Consider the following 21,431-nt stretch of genomic DNA (forward strand, 5'->3'; position numbering starts at 1 on the left):
TGTTATTTTGACTTCGAATGCCACGTTATGCCATATTATTATGATTTTAACCCCTATCAAATGACATGGACAGTGCCTGAGCTGATTCCTCCCTTTCATATCGCAGGACTTTCAGTGCACCTTGCTCCGTACTTGCTCAATCGTCCAGGGATACCAATTTACATTGAATTAATATTAAATAATTTGCATCAGTTATTTTGGATATGCAATTTAATTTGCAAATAGAAACCATCAAATAAAATGAAAATCGTTCCTCAACTAATGATATAAAATTATCCTGGTCATTTCTCCAAAGCTAAATTAAAGAGTACAGTAAAATAAATTAAAAATGGACAATGTCCATTATTCCAATCGTTTATCAAATGACTTATCCCGGTCAGGGAGGTAAAAAATGTTTGAACAATTTTATGATTCCCGAAACTCGTATTGTAAAAGAATTGAAAAAGAAAAAAAAAGATCCAGTTTTCATTCCGGAATGAAGGGAGTGGCTCTTGAAAAGTAAATCATCATTGGTTAGGCTTTTAATCCCAGAGTGAATTGACCAATGAAAGGCTTTACTACGAGTTGCGTGATGAATGGAATTTTTCCTTTCAATGCTCAAATTTCCAGTGTCATGCTTTTTTTTTCTCTCGTCAAAACGTTCTATTAATTCTCAGCGATGCATCAAAAGCTGTTCAATACATCCAATGTCGGCTACAGGTTCATAAAGAGCTGATTCGTCAACAGGCTATGTAAGTAAAAAGTTTTTTTTTTGTTTAAAAATTTATATTTCACATATTTGTAAAAAAAAATATTTATCACAGAAATAATGCAATAATTTCGTTTAAAAAATTTTTTTTCCTTCCAAATACAGTAAACTCTCGATATCTCAAAGTTGAAAGGGACACTAAAAGATTTTCGAAATAGCGAGTTTTCGAGATAAGGAGCTTAGAACTAAATATGTTCTAAAAAGTGGAGAAAAAAACATTCTAAAATATTACTCTAAAAAGTAGTCATGAAATATAAGAATAACTACTATTAAGTTTGCTTTATTAATTATTAACTCATTATATTTTTATTGCAAACACAATTGAAGTACTTGAAGCACTATTGTGATTAGCCTCATTTTTATAAAATTTAACTCATCAAATTGTTTCTAAGTATTGTTTCCACATACGTATTAGACAGGTTTCCAGAATTTCCACTAAATAACAACTACACAGAAATATGTTATTGCATACATGGAAATTGTGGCCTTATACTCCAAAAGCAGATCAATTTGAAAATGTGGCTTATCATTAGTGGTGATCAAGTACTTAAGCGAATGTGGTAATAGAGTTAACATTGTTGTCTCTTATGTTTTCAAAAAATTTTTAAAGTTTAGCTCCCCTTTGAACTACAGCAAATCTAAAAACAAATATTTTTTTATTTATTCAAGATTTGAAAACCATTTTTTCATTGACAAATCTGTAAGTAAAGTTTGTAAAACCTGAATAAAAAATGAACTTTTATCTTAATATCGTTGCTTATTTGTTGTGAATAAGAAATATTTTTAAAATTGTTACTATTCAAAAAGTTTGAACTTTGAACTTTTTTTATTGCTCGTACAAGTTTCTTAAATGTATATAAACTAGTTCTCTTTCTAAAAGCTATGATTCCTTAATGATGGATAATTCCTGTTCTATGATTCTTTACTATGATTTTTAATAATTTAGTAATGTTTAATAATTTTTCTCAAAACTGATAATGATATTCATCTGCGTTACTAAAAATGAAAAAAGAGGTGTTTTTTTCATCGATGATTATTTGTATTCATGCATTGTTTAAAACAAGAAGTTTTTATTTTCATTTTACTTATTTATTTATCCTACTGAAGACAGAAGTAATTTTTTTTACAATCACCGTTATGTACTCATATGTAATTGCTTTGACTAAGCGTTTTATAAATTATTATGTTATTTACAACTTGTTATGTGTGACCGATTTTTTATTTATTTATTTATTCTTTCTTTTTATTTTGTACATTCCTAATCACAAAAAATATACTTAATAAACAAATAAGAAAAAGAATTCAAAGATTTGTAGGAGGGGATTATTCAAATAATCAAGTAAAAATATTCTTTGCAAAGGATAAAAACAAAAAACAAAAAAATTAAGAAATTGAAAAATATAATTAAAAGAAATTAGACTGTATTATTAATTCTGGAAAATTAATTAGATGTGTCAACGAAGTATGCATTTAAAGCATACAAAAATGATTTGTTTCATTTTTGTCCAGAAAAATTTCCTAATGACAAACATTGAAAGTAACTTTTTTTATTTCTTATTGCTTGTAAAAAGTTTTTTTTTATTATTTCCAATGTTACCTAGTTTAATTGTTTTCATTTTTCTGCTACTCAGTTTAGTAAAATATAATGAGGCTGTTTAAAATATTCTTTTCCAAATAATTCTTTTTTAAATGATTCTTTAATACAATATATTTTCTTTATTGTACATGTTTATTTTTAATTATTAGCTCTCTTTTAGAATCAAATTAATGCTTTGAATTATTTGCTGATTTTTTTTTCAACTTTAAGTACTGATAAAATTATTGATGCTTTCGTCTTGAATTATTAAATATTTTATTTCCTTGATTTTTAAATGTTGATACTTTCAATTTGCAACACATTTCTTTAAATCGGAACGTGTCTCACAGTGAAACGTTATTTCAGTACGAATGCTGGACAAAGTTTAAACGGGCAAGAAACAAATCACTGTGCTTTCTTTTTTCATCTCGTTGTTTTTCGCGTATGTTCAGTACAACTAAATCGCTTACAAGATGAAAATTTATGAAGTTATAATTTTTTCTTCATCTCCGCCTAACGCCGCCACCGTTTTTCCACCCTGTTAAATATATCCCCCCCAACTTCATTCGATTTAGCCGTGAAGATGTCAGTGTCCTGCCATTGTAAACAGAGCTGCATGAATAGTCATTTTTATTAGTTTTTTAAGCGAATTCCTGTAGTATCTATATGATAAATCTATTTTTCACCTCATTATATGCAAAATCTATATCTCTATGCAGTTTTCCCAAATTATCTGCGTACGCTTATACTCATACGTTTATAAATTTAGTTTATAATCATCCTGTATTAGGATGGACAGAAAAATTGAAACACATAAAATCTCTTATCGGCGTGGAATCGTTGTACAATGCGCATAATAAAAAAACGGACCACCCTTAATAATTTTTGATCTAATGACCAGATCTTCACGATCTAGGACTCAATCTTAATAGCTCAAGCAGGGACCTCAAATATGCTAATTAATAAGTTTCAGATGATATTTTAAGTTACGTAATACGTTAAGTTATAGTAGTCGGAAACCCAAAAAATTGGTTCGGCTGTTGAACGACGGTTATAAAATAAAACAAAATAACATACACAATACTCAAGCTATTGCTCGAGAGGTGCGTGAGGAAGTAGTACAGCACGTAATGCAGCATTGGGATGATTTTTCAATCTTGTCTCAGGACAGAGATGGAAATACTTCTGCTGCCAAATGTAGTGAAATGTCCCGAATTCATACTTATGGTGGTTAGTGTAATTTATACGCTGCCAATCTAATTTTGAATTATAACTAATACATAAAGAACTTTGACAATATCGCGGGCATATCTTGAAAATAGTTGAAATTGAAATTAAAGTAATTCTGCCTGTGCAACAGCTAGACCAGGGGTTTCCAACTTACATGAGGCCGGGGGACCGCAATTAAAAACACCAGTCAAATGGCTGGCCGCAACTTCATCAAAATTTTATGTAGGACTCTTTTATGTTTGAAGGAACATTAAATATCACTGTCAGAGTTTTATCAACTAATACAAAACAAAAGTATTGAATTACCAATTAAAATAAGAAGTAGATTTATGATGAATTGCTTAAATTAATTCTTTTATCCACTGTAGATAGAATCAAGAATGTTTTTTGTTGATGGTATGTACAGAATAAAATTGTGTATAGTAATCAATCATTAAATAAAAAAAAAACTTTGATTACATTCAAGAATATTATAACATAACTTACATAACCTTGGTAATAGGTTAATATTTGCTTTCTCTCTTTACATTCAACTGTTTAAAAATTTTTTTAGTATTTATTTCAATGTCCTGGCATTCATAAACCAGGAAAATGACAGTCAGGATAATGACAATTTGCCATTATATAGCATTAGCTTTACTTCAATTTAACATTTCGGCCGAAGATGTTTACATTCCACAGAAAACAACAGGATGTCTTGAAATAACTCAAGTAAATCTATGTAGTTTATGTTATTAATGATTTCAAGAAGACAGGAAAATGACAACATAAAAAAATCTACTCACCTCGAAAACATTTTTGAAATAGGTTTTGAACCAGAAAGTTGGTTCTTTATTCATGCAATAAGACATGTTCAGATTGGATGGTATTCTAATCAATCTATTATCTGGTGCTATCTATTTTGGTTATAAATCACTAAATAAAAGTAGCCAGGAAAATGATAGATTTTTTTGTGACAAACAAATTATTGACAGAAAAAATTATTTTCAACAAAGTTTTTGTAAGTAATACCCTCTAAAAATATTCTAGAAATGCTTACAACGGTTGAGATTAAAAAAATAGATATTGAAAAATTTACGAGAAGTTTTGAAGCTAGTTATTATTGGAAATATTGTTTGTGACATACCAGGAAAATGACATTTTGAAATTCAATAAAATTTTTTAAATATGCAAAACATTTAATGCTAATGCAAGGTAATTTTAAAATACTTACAGCAATGCTATTGATTAAAATTTTAAAAAAAAGTTCTTTTAGTATTATAGTATTAGATCTTGGACCAAGAGACTGTAAATTGTCATATTTCGTGAGAATCACCCATATATAAATACACAAGGGTATACAATTCATCGTTTGCATAACTTTTTTATGGTTACTCATAATTTATAATTTTTCTGATAAAACAAAATATTTTGTTTCATTTTTAAAATAAATATGAATATTGTTAATGCTCCACAATTTGAGCTTCTAGTTTGTATGCTATGCAGTAATAATTTGTTTTAAACAATGCATACAAATAAAATTTTACGACGTAAGTATAAAATGATAAAAGTATAACTAAAATAACTAATTTCGGTTTTGTTATGTGTCTCTTTATTTAAAAAAATATTACTAAGTACCTTATAAGAACATACTATCTTTTTGTTGTTTGAAACATTGATAGTTCTCGACTTAATTAACATTTTATATGTAAAAAAATTTATTGATAATCAAAAAGAGGATTATTCTCTTTTTATTTTCTGAAATCGAAATAAAGTAGATATAATAATAATAAATATCCACACCTTTAACAACCTATAATAATTACTTAATAGTAGGACCTATTATTAATAATAGAACCTATAATAATCTAGTTAATATTTTCCTGAATANAATGGCGGGCCGCAACTTTATCAAAATTTTATATAGGACTGTTTTATGTTTGAAGGAACATTAAATATCACTGTCAGAGTTTTATCAACTAATACAAAACAAAAGTATTGAATTACCAATACTTTATAAGAAGTAGATTTATGATGAATTGCTTAAATTAATTCTTTTATCCACTGTAGATAGAATCAAGAATGTTTTTTGTTGATGGTATGTACAGAATAAAATTGTGTATAGTAATCAATCATTAAATAAAAAAAATAACTTTGATTACATTCAAGAATATTATAACATAACTTACATAACCTTGGTATTAGGTTAATATTTGCTTTCTCTCTTTACATTCAACTGTTTAAAAAAAATTTTGGTATTTATTTCAATGTCCTGGCATTCATAAACCAGGAAAATGACAGCCAGGATAATGACAATTTGCCATTATATAGCATTAGCTTTACTTCAATTTAACATTTCGGCCTAAGATGTTTACATTCCACAGAAAACAACAGGATGTCTTGAAATAACTCAGGTAAATCTATGTAGTTTATGTTATTAATGATTACAAGAAGGCAGGAAAATGACAACATAAAAAAATCTACTCACCTCAAAAAAATTTTTGAAATAGGTTTTGAACCAGAAAGTTGGTTCCTTATTCATGCAATAAGACATGTTCAGATTGGATGGTATTCTAATCAATCTATTATCTGGTGCTATCTATTTTGGTTATAAATCACTAAATAAAAGTAGCCAGGAAAATGATAAATTTTTTTGTGACAAACAAATTATTGACAGAAAAAATTATTTTCAACAAATAATACCCTCTAAAAATATTCTAGAAATGCTTACAACGGTTGAGATAAAAAAATAGATATTGAAAAATTTACGGGAAATTTTGAAGCTAGTTATTATTGGAAATATTGTTTGTGACATACCAGGAAAATGACATTTTGAAATTCAATAAAAATTTTTAAATATGCAAAACATTCAATGCTAATGCAAGGTCATTTTAAAATACTTACAGCAATGCTATTGATTAAAATTTAAAAAAAAAGTTATTTTAGTATTAGATCTTGGACCAAGAGACGGTAAATTGTCATATTTCGTGAGAATCACCCATATATAAATACACAAGGGTATACAATTCATCGTTTGCATAACTTTTTTATGGTCTTAGTGTTACTCATAATTTATAATTTTTCTGATAAAAACAAAATATTTTGTTTCATTTTTAAAATAAATATTAATATTGCTATTGCTCCACAATTTGGACTTCTAGTTTGTATGCTATGCAGTAATAATTTGTTTTAAACAATGCATGCAATTAAAATTTTACTACGTAAGTATAAAATGATATAAGAGTAACACTAAAATAACTAATTTCGGTTTTGTTATTTGTCTCTTTATTTAAAAAAAAGTATTACTAAATACCTTATAAGAACATACTATATTTTTGTTGTTTGAAACATTGATAGTTATCGACTTAATTAACATTTTATATGTAAAAAAACTTATTGATAATCAACAAGAGGATTATTCTCTTTTTATTTTCTGAAATCAAAATAAAATAGATATAATAATAATAAATATCCACACCTTTAACAACCTATAATAATTACTTAATAGTAGGACCTATTATTAATAATAGAACCTATAATAATCTAGTTAATATTTTCCTGAATAATAAATATACAGTAATATATATATAAATATAAAATTTCCTAAATAAATTTGAATATCCAAACAATTTTTCCTACATAATAAAATAATTTTCTAAATAACAAAAAAAGTATTCTTCGGGTTATAAATTTTATTTAAATATAATTTTATTTTTGATCGAAGAAATTATTCATGACATGAAATGTACTTTTATGTATTTTTAAGTTTGTACAACTAAAATATATAATAAAATTCGCTTGAAATTATTAAAAATTTTTTTTAAAGCATCAATGTAAGTTAAAGAGAGAAAATAAAAAGCGATTTGTTTGCAAGATATTGGCGTGAAAAAAATGCGCCAAATCCGATGCATGCGTTTCATCAAAAAAGCAGTAAAAATATCAGAATGTTTATAGTAATATGAAATTTAATTGTAATGAAAATACCCACAAATGTTAACTATATTGCAGCAGGGTTTGAAAAAACACGGTTATTTTAGAAAAAAACCCAACCCGCCTGGGTTTTGTAGAAAAAAACCAGGGGAAAATTGGGTTCTATTTGAAAAACCCCGGGGGAAATTGTTTTTTTTTCATTTAGTGCTCTTAAACTCTAAGTTTTACTGTGTAAATATTTTTATTAAAAAGTGTTGTATAAGTTTGAAAATTGAAGTAAATCAAAAAGTTATTTTAATTTTGTTACATGTATTTCATATTAAGTTTAAATAACGCATTATCACTAAAACATATTTGAATCTTCCCTATTGTTAAGTGCATAACGTTTCACAATTTTTATCTCGAGCATTATAAAATATAAATGCAGCAATAAAAAAGGAACAAGTTTATTAACCTTTTTGTTTTCACACACATTTATTTACTATATTTATTAAAAATATATACATACATATTACCTATTATAAAATTATAATCAGTAAATATTTATAATCATTAAAACCTAAAATTTCATCTGACTTTTGACTTTAATAAATACTGAAATAAATATTTAATGGTCTTCCATGTTTTTATAATAAGATTAAGAGAAAGTGAAATTTAAATTATATACAATTATAAAGAGTATCAGTTACTTGTCCCACTTTTTAAAAAAATAATTAACCCTAGGAAAATGATTTCATTTTTCGATAAATAATTTTAAAAAGTTCTCTTAGAAAAAGTTTTAGCTTATTTTTTTAAAGCCAGAAAAATAAAACAAATTTCTAATTTTTTTAAGCACAGGAATTAAAAATAATAACCTGTTTATTAATATATAAAGCATGCAACTATATTTGAAAAATTGATCTTTTCAGACTATAATATTTAAACTTCTATTTGATTTAATTTCATTAAAATATTACTTTTTGAAAAAACCCACTTAAAGTTTTCAGTTGTACTATAAAATTATAGATTCGAGTTTCCTCTACTTTACAAATAATTAAAAACTTATTCATATAAATCATGCAACTCTATTTGGCAAATTTATGCTGCACAATAAATTAATCAATACATTTTAATAATTTTTTTTTTTTTTTAAAAAACCCACTTGTCGTTCCAAGGGTTTTTTTTCAAGGTGGGCCCAGCCAATAAAACCCGCTCGGGTTTTTCAAAGTGGGCCCACTTGGCGAACCCTGTATTGTAGTCTATTAATTTAACTAAAAGTATAAAAAATAATAACTATTTTGTTAATTAAAAACCAATTTAATTCATTCTTTAACCTAACGTGCTAACATACAAACTGCAAATAAATGTTTAAAAGTGACTATAAAAGAATAAAAAAAACTTATTTGTGATATGTAAAACGTCCTCCTTTTATGAATTTTTCTTCACATCAGTATACACAGCAGTATTCGACAATTTTTATTGAATTTTATTGTTCAAAACAAAGCTTAGCAATCCACCGCCATAGTAAAACTATAGGGATAGGGTCTACTGGAGAGAAAATCGTCCCGGAATCACGTGACAATGTTCTTTGCAACAAGGGAGGAGGGACTGGTTCTCTCTATTAAAATCTCTCTTCTTAGATAACAAGCTCACTACAGGGACAATTTCATCGCTATTATGAACCCAAGTCAAAATTCTTGATGCTCTCATCAAAATATTTTGATGGTTTATGTTGGTCTCAGTGCTGTTCATGATGGTCCAGCATCATTTGATGGTCACATCCAACATTTTCCATTACGCGTTCATGGTTTTTGACATTCCAACAAACTTCCATCATTCCATGATGGAAAATGCTACTTTAATACTATGAAGGTTAACCATCAAGAGAAGTTTGACTGAACAACAACTCATGATGATCCGTGATGGTTCCAATTATACATCTCCTTGATGGTTTAATGGGAATTGTTGTTGGTTCTCAGGAATATACCATAAGAAAATTTGTGATGGTTCAACATGAACAAACTATTAAAACAGGTTGTTATTCTTCTTATGAACCATCTTATGGTTATTCTTATGAACCATCTTACGGTTATTCTTCTTATGGACTATCATAAATCAGTCGGAATTCCTACATTGAGATCATGGTTGTTCATGATCGTTCCAACATTTGATTTCTGAGACACTATGATGGAAATTTGTGATGGTTCAACATGAACAAACTATTAAAACAGGTTGTTATTCTTCTTATGAACCATCTTATGGTTATTCTTATGGACCATCTTACGGTTATTCTTCTTATGGACTATCATAAATCAGTCGGAATTCCTACATTGAGATCATGGTTGTTCATGATCGTTCCAACATTTGATTTCTGAGACACTATGATGGAAATTTATGATGGTTCAACATGAACAAACTATTAAAACAGGTTGTTATTCTACTTATGAACCATCTTATGGTTATTCTTAAGGACCATCTTACGGTTATTCTTCTTATGGACTATCATAAATCAGTCCAAATTCCTACATTGAGATCATGGTTGTTCATGATCGTTCCAAGATTTGATTTCTGAGACACTATTGATGGAAATTTGTGATGGTTCAACATGAACAAACTATTAAAACAGGTTGTTATTCTTCTTATGGACCATCTTACGGTTATTCTTCTTATGGACCATCATAAATCAGTTGGAATTCCTGCATTGGGATGGTGGTGGTTCATGATAGTTCCAACATTTGATTTTTAAGATACTATGATGGAAATTCAAAATGGTTCAGCATGAACAAACCATCAAAGCAAGTTGCTATTATGTTGGACCATCATAAATCAGTCCGAATTCTTCATTGAGGTGATGGTTACTTATGTTGGTTACCATCAAAAAATATAATGGTAGATGATGGAAATATTGATGGTCACCATCAAGATTATGTTGGTCCATCAATGAAAATCAAAAATTTTGACTTGGGAATTACCGTAATAACAGAGACTGTAATTGACAACTTTTCCATCGACTTATTTTTTCGATCCTAATATTCATTCAATTTTTGTTTTATAGCATTTAATAATTTTTTTTTCCATTTTAGAAAACAAAAGGAAGAGAAAAGAAAAAGATGGCCACAGTTATAGTAAGCACATTACAAAATATCTATTTTTTCTCCTCTTCTCGAATATATTTTTTTAATATAAATACGAGTCATGATTATTTCTGTTGTTTCCAAGTGTCTTAGCTAAGGATGGTGTTTTCAATAAACAACAAAAATCTTGAGCTTTTGATCTGCTCTACTTCCGGTTAGAAAGTATACAGCTGCTTACTACAGCTTATTCTGCGATTGTATAGATTCAAATAGATAATTTTGTTTTTAATAAAGTAAGTAATTTCTGATTTCAAATCTGCTGTGTTTCATAAGATATTAATGGTATTAATTAATTCTGGTGAGTTTAAAATGAAAATTTGTTTTAGTTATTTAAATATGTTTTGTTAAAAAAGGTGACATGGTTGCTAGATTTAGAAAGAATTCGCTTTTTTGGCAGTCCCGATTTGGCTTCTTTTAATTGTTTATTACTGTTCTTGTTGCACCAGCTTACGTTAGTGTTAGCATATTATTCGAAAGGCGAGATCAAGTTTATTTTACAAATTATCATTTAAAATTAAATTTCGAAGTTGGTTTATTGTTGACGAGATATGAAGTGTTTCATAACGATTCTTTTTTTCTTTTTTTTGAAATGACTATTCTTACGTCTTGAAAAGACAAGTTTTCTTCAAATGATAATTCTCTTTCTTTTAAACACAAATCTATATTATATGAAACGCTAATACGTATGTATCAATAAAACCGATGATATTTCTTTTCTCGCGTTGGCAATAGTTTTCATTTTTAATTGATGGGCTTCGGCGCGCAAGAGCACGTAGTGAGCATCATATGGCTAATCTATATTATATAAAACGCTAATACGTTTTAATTGATAGGCTGCTCGATTCAACATCTACAGGACTGGAGTCGAGTAAAAGACCTCGTAAGCATCCAAATAATCAATATGCTCAAAATTCTTGCAAATCGTACTTTCAGTGGATCCCCTCTCACGTCAACGTCCCTGGTAACGAAGTTGCGGATATCCTGGCTAAAAGAGGCTGCTCTGAGATGGCAACTACCGACTATGACCTCACTTTTACAGAGATTTTCTCAGTGATGAAAAATAGAGAACGACAGGTCTAGCTCTCCCCTCCTGCCCATCCCTGGTTCTGTAGGAAAAGACCAGGATGTGCATTGGATCTTGAGGCTGACAGACAGGCTCAAACGGCCGCCTCAAGATTTATCAGTGGTCACCTCAAATGCATGACCTTTGAATGCGGCCGCAAAGTCTTTCCAACGTGCACCAAGTGCCATCTGATGCCGGCCTCCCCCGATCATATCCTCGACTGCTGGGGGCTCACTCTTGCGGATATCCGTGATAGCCCACTTCTGGTGCTTGATTTTGCTAGGGNCCTACATTGAGATCATGGTTGTTCATGATCGTTCCAACATTTGATTTCTGAGACACTATTGATGGAAATTTGTGATGGTTCAACATGAACAAACTATTAAAACAGGTTGTTATTCTTCTTATGGACCATCTTACGGTTATTCTTCTTATGGACCATCATAAATCAGTTGGAATTCCTGCATTGGGATGGTGGTGGTTCATGATAGTTCCAACATTTGATTTTTAAGATACTATGATGGAAATTCAAAATGGTTCAGCATGAACAAACCATCAAAGCAAGTTGCTATTATGTTGGACCATCATAAATCAGTCCGAGTTCTTCATAGAGGTGATGGTTACTTATGTTGGTTACCATCAAAAAATATAATGATAGATGATGGAAATATTGATGGTCACCATCAAGATTATGTTGGTCCATCAATGAAAATCTAAAATTTTGACTTGGGAATTATCGTAATAACAGAGACTGTGATTGACAACTTTTCCATCGACTTATTCTTTCGATCCTAATATTCATTCAATTTTTGTTTTATAGCATTTAATAATTTTTTTTTTTCATTTTAGAAAACAAAAGGAAAAAGAAAAGAAAAAGATGGCCACAGTTATAGTAAGCACATTACAAAATATCTATTTTTTTTTTCCTCTTCTCGAATATATTTTTTTAATATAAATACGAGTCATGATTATTTCTGTTGTTTCCAAGTGTCTTAGCTATGGGTGGTGTTTTCAATAAACAACAACAATCTTGAGCTTTTGATCTGCTCTACTTCCGGTTAGAAAGTATGCAGCTGCTTACTATAGCTTATTCTGCGATTGGATAGATTCAAATAGATAATTTTGTTTTTAATAAAATAAGTAATTTCTGATTTCAAATCTGCTGTGTTTCATAAAATATTAATGGTATTAATTAATTCTGGTGAGCTTAAAGTGAAAATTTGTTTTAGTTATTTAAATATGTTTTGTTAAAAAAGGTGACATGGTATCTAGATTTAGAAAGAATTCGCTTTTTTGGCAGTCCCGATTTGGCTTCTTTCAATTGTTTATTACTGTTCTTGTTGCACCAGCTTACGTTAGTGTTAGCATATTATTCGAAAGGCGAGATCAAGTTTATTTTACAAATTATCATTTAAAATTAAATTTCGAAGTTGGTTTATTGTTGACGAGGTATGAAGTGCTTCATAACGATTCTTTTCTCTCTTTTTCTTTTTCTTTTTTTTTTTTTTTTAATGACTATTCTTACGTCTTGAAAAGACAAGTTTTCTTCAAATGACAATTCTCTTTCTTTTAAACACAAATCTATATTATATAAAACGCTAATACGTATGTATCAATAAAACCGATGATATTTCTTTTCTCGCGTTGGCAACAGTTTTCATTTTTAATTGATAGGCTTCGGCGCGCAAGAGCACGTAGTGAGCATCGTATGGCTAATCTATATTATATAAAACGCTAATACGTTTTAATTGATAGGCTTCGAAACGCAAGAGCATGTAGTGAGCATCATATGTCTAATCGGGTGATTTTTCACCGAATTATCAAAACAATTCTCACAAAATTATCTTCATCGAAGCCGATGCTTTACATCCGGTGTTTAGTACTATTTCATATTGTTTTACAACACATGGTTTTAGCCCTCTGGTGGGAAAGACTTTAAAACAAAACTTACAACAGTTACTTTTCTCAACAACTGAAATTTAGAATAGTGTGATTAAGAAAAATATGTGAACTGTTTGCAATTTCAAATTAATATTGAAATGCACAGGTTTAGAATTTTCTACAGTGAAAAGTTTTCGGAACTTCAGTGTTCAAAAAAGTATACAAAAGCTAGACGTTAAGAACGTAACCAATGAGCGAGCAAAGCGAGCATCGGATTGCGAAGCAATTCGAAATGAACTGCCAAAGCAGTTCCGGGGGTTGGCGAGCGCCAGCGAACAGGGGGCGAAGCCTCCTAGTAATAAATAAAATATCAACTACACGTATACAAAAAAATACAAGTCAAGAGAGTCTCAAAACACATTGATAACGTTGCGAGCCAAATGGCTTCAAAATGCACCGGAATGAGTAACCCGGAAGTATAGACAGTAAAGAGCTTGCAGCGCACCCATCCATTAAACTACATCTGCAACTTTTGCTAAAATATTTAACTTATTTTCTTTTTTTGAATAAATATTAAAAGCTAATGAGCTCAGAACATTAACTGCAAAGATGTTGTGGATATCATTTAGACATTGCTATCAGGTGATTGCAAAAGCTCGTGCCAAAATTTGATTTACATAAAAAATACATATATTGCTTATTTTTATATAACTTTAAGCTAAGTAATTTAAAATCACGAAATTCGAACGAAATCTGTTCTGTTGCTGTCGCTGCTTAAGGGGCAATAACTCTCCAAAGGAAGAGGCGGAGCAGTTGCATCATTACTGCCAGGTTTTTCGGTCGATAGACGACTGGTGGCTGAGTGGTAACTCTTCGCCCTCTCATTCCACAGGTCCCCTGGGTTCGATCCTCGGACCGGGCAAGGTTGATTTAGTCTTTCATCGTCGATAAAATGAGTACCAAACATACTTGTGGACTAAACACTAGGGATTGAGCGTATGGCTGACCACCCAACCGGAACATCTGCTCCTGTTCCCCAGAGCCCAAGATCAAGAAAACTGAGATGTGCATAGTAGGCCTTGGCCCTCTGTGGGCTGTTGAGCCACTGAGTTTGTTTAGACTCAGACTGTATAGAGATGAATGAAAATAGAAGACTAGGTGGGGATCCAATTTTATTCAACATCGCTTCTTTATTTCAACATTATTTTTTATTATCAAAGCGGATATTATAAATAATTCGGATATTCACCAAAGCGACTATGTGATTGATGACATTCACCGGTGAAAGTCGACATTCTCTTGATTTCGATCATTCACGGTAACATATATATAAAAGTAATAACCAAATTAATTAAATTGCATAATGCTTAGATTTAACAAGTCGGGACACCAACTTCTAATACGATTAAGCATGGAATGTACGTCGATTCGGGTATTCGAGCTCAAACAAGGTTAACGGTTACAGTAAAAAAGTGCTAGGTGCAAGGCACCAACAGAAAAGAAATTTACGAAAATTAGGTTATAGCCGAAAAGTTGAAAACTGTGGGTATTGTGATAGCCTCATCACTGATAGTTTCTGTACATCTTGTTTTTAAGTTGTGCATCGAGAAAGGATTAGTTATTTAAAAAGAAAGCTGTGCAGTTCACTCCGAGAGTTCGACTCAACGTATACTTGTTTAAAATTTTCAAAATTGAAGAAATTTATTTCAACAAAATATCGTTGTACAAAATATTTACAATGCGCAGAAAATATTATGGATACTTGACAGTGTACAGCTAAGCACAGGTGACGCCGGGGGTTCAAATTCGCCGTAGGACTTGCGAGTCACTACTTCCGACTAATTTTTACGCCTAAAGCTTGAAAAAAAAGCGTCATCCAATATTATTATACTTGTAGTGTTTTCAATGTAACGTAGTCTTTCAATTCAACTTTCAGCGAAAGGAAACAACAAATGAATCCGAAAGACTCCGCAAGCTTGCTATGATGCTTACCCAAAATATAGCAAACAACGCTATTTTACATAAATATAGTCAAAAAAGGAAGAACACTCAAAACACCTCTAGCAGCAAAATGACATGGGCCCTCATTGGTCCAATATTCATAAATCTTGGCTCAATAAGTGTTCAAGGAGCCTTTTGAGCTTTCAGATTCACTCGACAGTTCAGATTCATTATTCAGCCAATATCGACCCTATATTGGTCGATATTGGATACATATGTAACATAATTAATCTTTTTATGTTAGTGCTTTACTATAAAACTTCATCCTAATTAATTATTCCAAATCGAAACACTTTCTCATACTTCAAAAAAGCCACATTCTGTTCTTAAATCTATTTTTGGCTCAAGTATGCATAATTAAATGTAAAGACATTTTTCCCCTTTACACTTTGTGAGAATCACACGACCTATTTAACAAACCAATTGTAAGTACTAAGACTTCCCTTTATCCTTAAAATATAACAAAATAGAGGGAAATTCATTTGCTACTTTCCCTAGGATAAATACTTAAGCACGCAGTTTTGGAGTGCGAATTTGAGCTCCGCCATTGATAGAAAATGTTTTGACTGTACTGTTTGAAGCTAAATAAAATATTTTTGCCTTCCAACTGCTATCTGCGTGGCCCAACAACACTCACCATGACTGCCACCCTTTCATATATATATATATATAAATGCCGATATTGGCCCTATATGGAACCAATATTAAAAAATCTATAGATTCCTATTTTGGTCCCTTGGTGGATGTTCATGTAGGACCCCTATTGAGTCAATTTTGAGTCCAACTGGGACCAAGATAAAACTGTTGCTAGTGACTTTATTTATGGTGTGATATAAATATTGTTATAGGCTCACCTGTTGGAATTTATAAATCACAGAAAACTCCTAGAAATGGTAAAATTATGTGTAAATTTAATCACAAGTCACAATAATAAGACTTTCTAGAATATTAAGCCTGTTCACACATCGTCTCGTAAGTATAGCATAAGCGGAGGGATACACAGGAAGTTTTTTTAAATTTCTTCCCGTTTTACAAAGTTTGTTATTGTTTACATTCACTCCACCATGCATTAGAAATGCGTTGGGGATCACACCCACACTCGTACTTGTATTAACGTGCATCGTATTATAGGAAAATGGTTTAGTGAGTATTCAGAAACTATTATAAATGATATAATGCATGAATTTGCACATCTATTTAATTAAATATTCAATTATTGAAAAAAAAAATTTTGGAATTTATGAAAAGATAATTTATTTCAATTTATTTATTATTCAATTAAATCAACAGTTCGATAAACTAGTCATAATCTCATAAACGTTCAAAAGTGATAAGTTATAATTTAAATTATTATCATAACATTCATTTGAGTAATATTAACTAAAATCAAAGCGAAATAATTTTCATAAAACCTCTTTTTTTCTTTCAAGTAGGTAAGTAGGTACTTCATTAACGTCACACTAGAGCTGTATAATGGGCTATTGGCGACGGTCTGGGAAACATCCCTGAGGATGATCCGAAGACATGTCATCACAATTTTGATCCAATGCAGAGGGGATGGCTCGCCTGATTTGGCAGCCAAACGACCAGCGCACGAAGTCGAGCACTTTACGGCAGAACAGTTCAACGAGGACCAATACCGCTCACCCTTGGTTCCTACGCAGGCTGGTCAAAGTGGTCACGCACCCGCACACTAACGGCAGCCAGTGATGCTTGACTTCTGTGTTCTACTAGGAGCCGCGTCTTTACGAACAGTCCACTGCGGGACTTTCTGCAACCGAAGGCCTTTCTTCAAATATTCCTCGACGTACAGCCCTAATTTAAAAGTTTAAAATGGTTCCAAAAATGTTACAATTTCGATCATTATGAAAAGCCACTTATTGCATGTCTTTGCATAAACGTGTTTTAAAATGAAGCTCAATTTCTTTCATTTCAATTCGATTTAAATAGGACGAAATATGAGGGGGAAAAATTTATTCCGCTCTCCTGATTAAATTATTATACAGTACAGAACCCGTTATCCGGAAATCAGAAAACCGGAAGACCAAAAACCGAAACGAAATTCGATAAATTTTCCCGCCAATTTTTTTTAAAAAAAATGTTTTTTTCCTCATAAGATTTTAGGATTTTTCTTTCTTTTTTGAAAGATCTTTTCTTTTTTGAAGACCTTACCATCATTTTGGAAATAATCATTAGTGTATTACTCCATTGTTTTTTCCTTTTTTTAAGATTATTTCCAAAAAAAATTATTTTTTTAGTTGGGATTTACAATAAGAAAACGGCTTTTTGTAGCGATTCAGAAAACCGGAAAAATCAGTTATCCGGAATAGCGATGGTCCCGATCGTTCCGGATAATCGGTTCCCTACTGTATGACCATAAGTAAAGGGAGAGTTAATATTTTCGAGGGTGAGATTGATTGTGAAAATAATCGAATGTTTTTTTTTCAGTTTCACCACCCTTTTGATTCAGAGAGTGATGCAGTGGCTCTTAAAGATGCAATATCCTCTTTAGGTAAGATTTAAAATTGCTTCAGATCTGATTACATTTACAATGAAGTGTCTAGATTGAACTAAGTGTGGACTGTTCCACCACTTTGAGAACAGTGTATCACTGAAATTTCGAATTAACGTTTGTATACAAGATTGAAGTAAGAATAGATATTTCCAGTAATAAAAAAAAGTGCCTTTAGAACTAATGTGCACTAACTAAGTTTAATAATGTCCGATTCTTAAGCCTACCAATGCTAGACATTCTTGTATCTCCAATTGTACAAGAGATGGAAACGATAATTCCTGATTTACGACTAAGCCACAACAAATGGTGATAACTTTGTATCACTTTATAAACTCTGATCAATAGTTATCATGTTATGATGCCAAGATCTATTCTTAAGAATATAGATATAACGGTACTTTTTGGTTAGCCTGACACAATTAAACCGTCGCCAAAAATGTAGACCTTCGTCAATTTTTAAAAAATATTTTCTGTTCATTTTTTAAACACACATACTAAATTAAATTTAAAAAAAAAAATAGATGACTTAGTTGACATACGCCCGGTTAACCGAAAAGTACCGATAAAACCTAGAGACTATTTTTGTTTATAGTCTAGGCGTAGCCATAGTCTAGGCACTACAACATAAAAGTTTTCATTGCTACAGCTGTAAACTTCATGGTGTCTTAACACGATAGTTGTAATTTAGACAAGTTCTTTTTATAACAATGGACTATAATTTAGGCACTTTTTTAGAACTATAATTTTTAACCTAAATGTCTTTTTTGTTTTACAACAAAAGTTGATTGCCTACACATAATTTTATGACGATAGTTATATTCTAGACACAATCTTTCTATAAAAAGATGTATTTTTTATGATAACCTAGATTTAATTTTGGTTAGTAGTTCTAAAAATAGCTGTATATCCTTTCTCTTTTAAATGAATATGCATTTTTATAGGCGAGAGAGATGATGCTCTTATTCAAATCTTGGGCAACCGAACTAACGAGCAAAGAAAAAGGATTATGGAAACATACAAAATCATGTTTGATCAGGTATAAAACGTGTTTATTCTTTTAATTTATGAACACTTGAAGTTAAAGCAGCAAGGCTTATATAAAAAAGAAACATGTTCAACGCTAATCAACCGGATTCGACAGAAAATCACAACTCATTAAGCTTATTCGCCAGTGTTAAAAATCACATTTATTTTTAACCGTGAAAAAAATTTGTTGCGTTAAGTACAGAGAAGATTGGTTAGTTTAAAATAGCTAAGAATCACGCTAGGAGACCGAACTTTCATTATAAATGTATTTATTATGGTTTTATGAGAGTTAGATTCGATGAGTGTAAGATCTTATGTGCTTATGCGCACCATTTTTTTTTAAATAATGTACTTATTATATGTCAGTTAGTATATGGCAACGAGTAGAGTTTTGTGGTTGCCATGGTGATAGTTTTGGAATGTAAATAATATTTGAGTGAGTCTAAAAATTTTCTTTTTGGAATGGCGATGCTGTGATTTTGTTGTTGAGTTAATAAATCTTCCCTTTTATTGAACCTCGATGGAATGACCTCGATGGCTATTGGTCCTCGATGGAATGACCTCAAATAAATCTCAAAGGACTTCGAATCAAATAATTAAGAAAACTCTACTATTACGTTTATTATTACTATTTGTTTAGTTAATAAATCTTCCCTTTTATTAAACGTAATAAAAAAAAGAAGCCGAAAATTAAAATTGACCTCAAGTAAAACTCAAGGGACTTCGAATCAAATGAGTAGGAAAACTATACTATTGCGCTTAATAAAACCGAAGATTTGTTAACTCAACAACAAAATTACAGCATCGCCGTTCAAAAAAGAAAAATCTTATACTCACTCAAAAACCATCACCCCGGCAACCAGAAAACTCTACTCATTGCCATCTTCTAACTGGCTAATAAATTATTTTACCAAAAAATAAGGTGCGCATAAACACATAAAATCTTACAATGAGCCTGCAAGTAGCAGGGCCATCAAACCGTGATTGTGTAATTACGGTAGTTTAAAAAAGCACTTTTTTTTATTTTCTCGATTTGATATTTACAGTGGACGCACTGTGTCCTCAAGATATTGGAAAGCAAGGGAACTTTTAAGGCAATGACTTCGGTCTTCTTTCTTTGTTATCCTACGTACATTTGTATCCGTTATTTATTTCATCTTTCTATTTGTACTTTTTGCCTTGCCATTGGAAATAAAAAAATAAAATAAAATAAATAAAATAAATGAATAAATAAAAAACATTTACAGTAGTCGTTACAACTCATAGAGCATCTTGAGCTTAAATAACAAAAAAGAAATGTACATGAAATTGCTTTAAAAAAATCAATATTCAGACATCCTGCTTTATTTAAATGGATTTTCTCTGAGTTAACGGATAATTGGTGTCACCTTTTTCACTGGAAAATAGCCTGATAGTTTTTTCATTAGGGACTCATGATCCGAAAGACCAGATAGATTTCTCAGGAAGGTAACTGTACATCAAAGGTGCCCGAATACATAGGGTATATACTGGAATAGCAATACCGAAATTGCACAATTCAGCAATAAATGATTTCATATCAATCTCCTTTATTTTCTTTATCACATGAGCTCACACTAACTGGGGTGTGTAGCTTTAGAAATTATCCAAGCAAGATTTTAAAAAAAATCATCTTCAAATTATCCATTGCATTTATCATCAAAATTTTGAACTCATATCGTTATATTTATGGGGCAAACTATTCTCATAATTATAATAATAACCTCTCTCTCATCAACAAATCATACACCCATTTAAACACTCTGAATAGAATATACTAGGAAGTTTATCTAACGGGTATTTCCGTTTGTTCATAACTCGAAAGTTTTGGAAGCATTTAAAGCATAAAACTGAAAGATATCAAGTGGGGATGATTAGCTTATAGCTTGTGTAGAAAAATAATCTTTAGAGATTAAAATGGCAGTTAGCAAAGTAAAAGTGCTTATTTGAATAATGAGTAAAATAAGAGGCAGACGAAGAGAATGTGTGATCAAAAAACATCACGCCATCATCCGCATCCACAATACAGACAGGATCTTTTATAGAGTGATATCTAAATATTTAGTAAATATATAAAATATTTTGAGAGTCCGTTACCATTGAGAAGCCAGGAGATATAGAGTTTGCCTTCCAATGAGATAACCCGGATTCGAATCCCAACGATGGCTGGTAGATACGTATTCCACACCTGGCTCGCACTGACCACACTGCTGACGTAAAATATCCTCGATGGTAGACGAATCATGAGTTAGAGTCACCTTATCAGTCTAATTGTGGGAGGTTTTCATGGTTTTCTTGCTCATGTAATGCAAATGCGGAATAATGCAATCGAAAAGTCCTCCACGAAGGCA

General features: G+C 30.8%; 1 protein-coding gene across 1 annotated transcript in view; it reads left to right on the forward strand.

The window, feature by feature from the left end:
• Nucleotides 1–587: 587 nt before the first annotated feature.
• LOC107437252 (annexin A13-like) overlaps nt 588–21,431 on the forward strand; it is a 39,721-nt gene continuing 18,877 nt past the window's right edge. The window contains exons 1-4 of the mRNA XM_043046976.2: nt 588–731; nt 12,489–12,531; nt 17,970–18,033; nt 18,978–19,072. Coding sequence (XP_042902910.1) covers nt 12,517–12,531; nt 17,970–18,033; nt 18,978–19,072 — 174 coding nt within the window. The 5' untranslated portion in view covers nt 588–731; nt 12,489–12,516. The remainder of the gene's footprint in view (nt 732–12,488; nt 12,532–17,969; nt 18,034–18,977; nt 19,073–21,431) is intronic.

Source organism: Parasteatoda tepidariorum, chromosome 3 (genome assembly GCF_043381705.1).
Source record: "Parasteatoda tepidariorum isolate YZ-2023 chromosome 3, CAS_Ptep_4.0, whole genome shotgun sequence".
Lineage (NCBI taxonomy): Eukaryota > Metazoa > Arthropoda > Arachnida > Araneae > Theridiidae > Parasteatoda > Parasteatoda tepidariorum.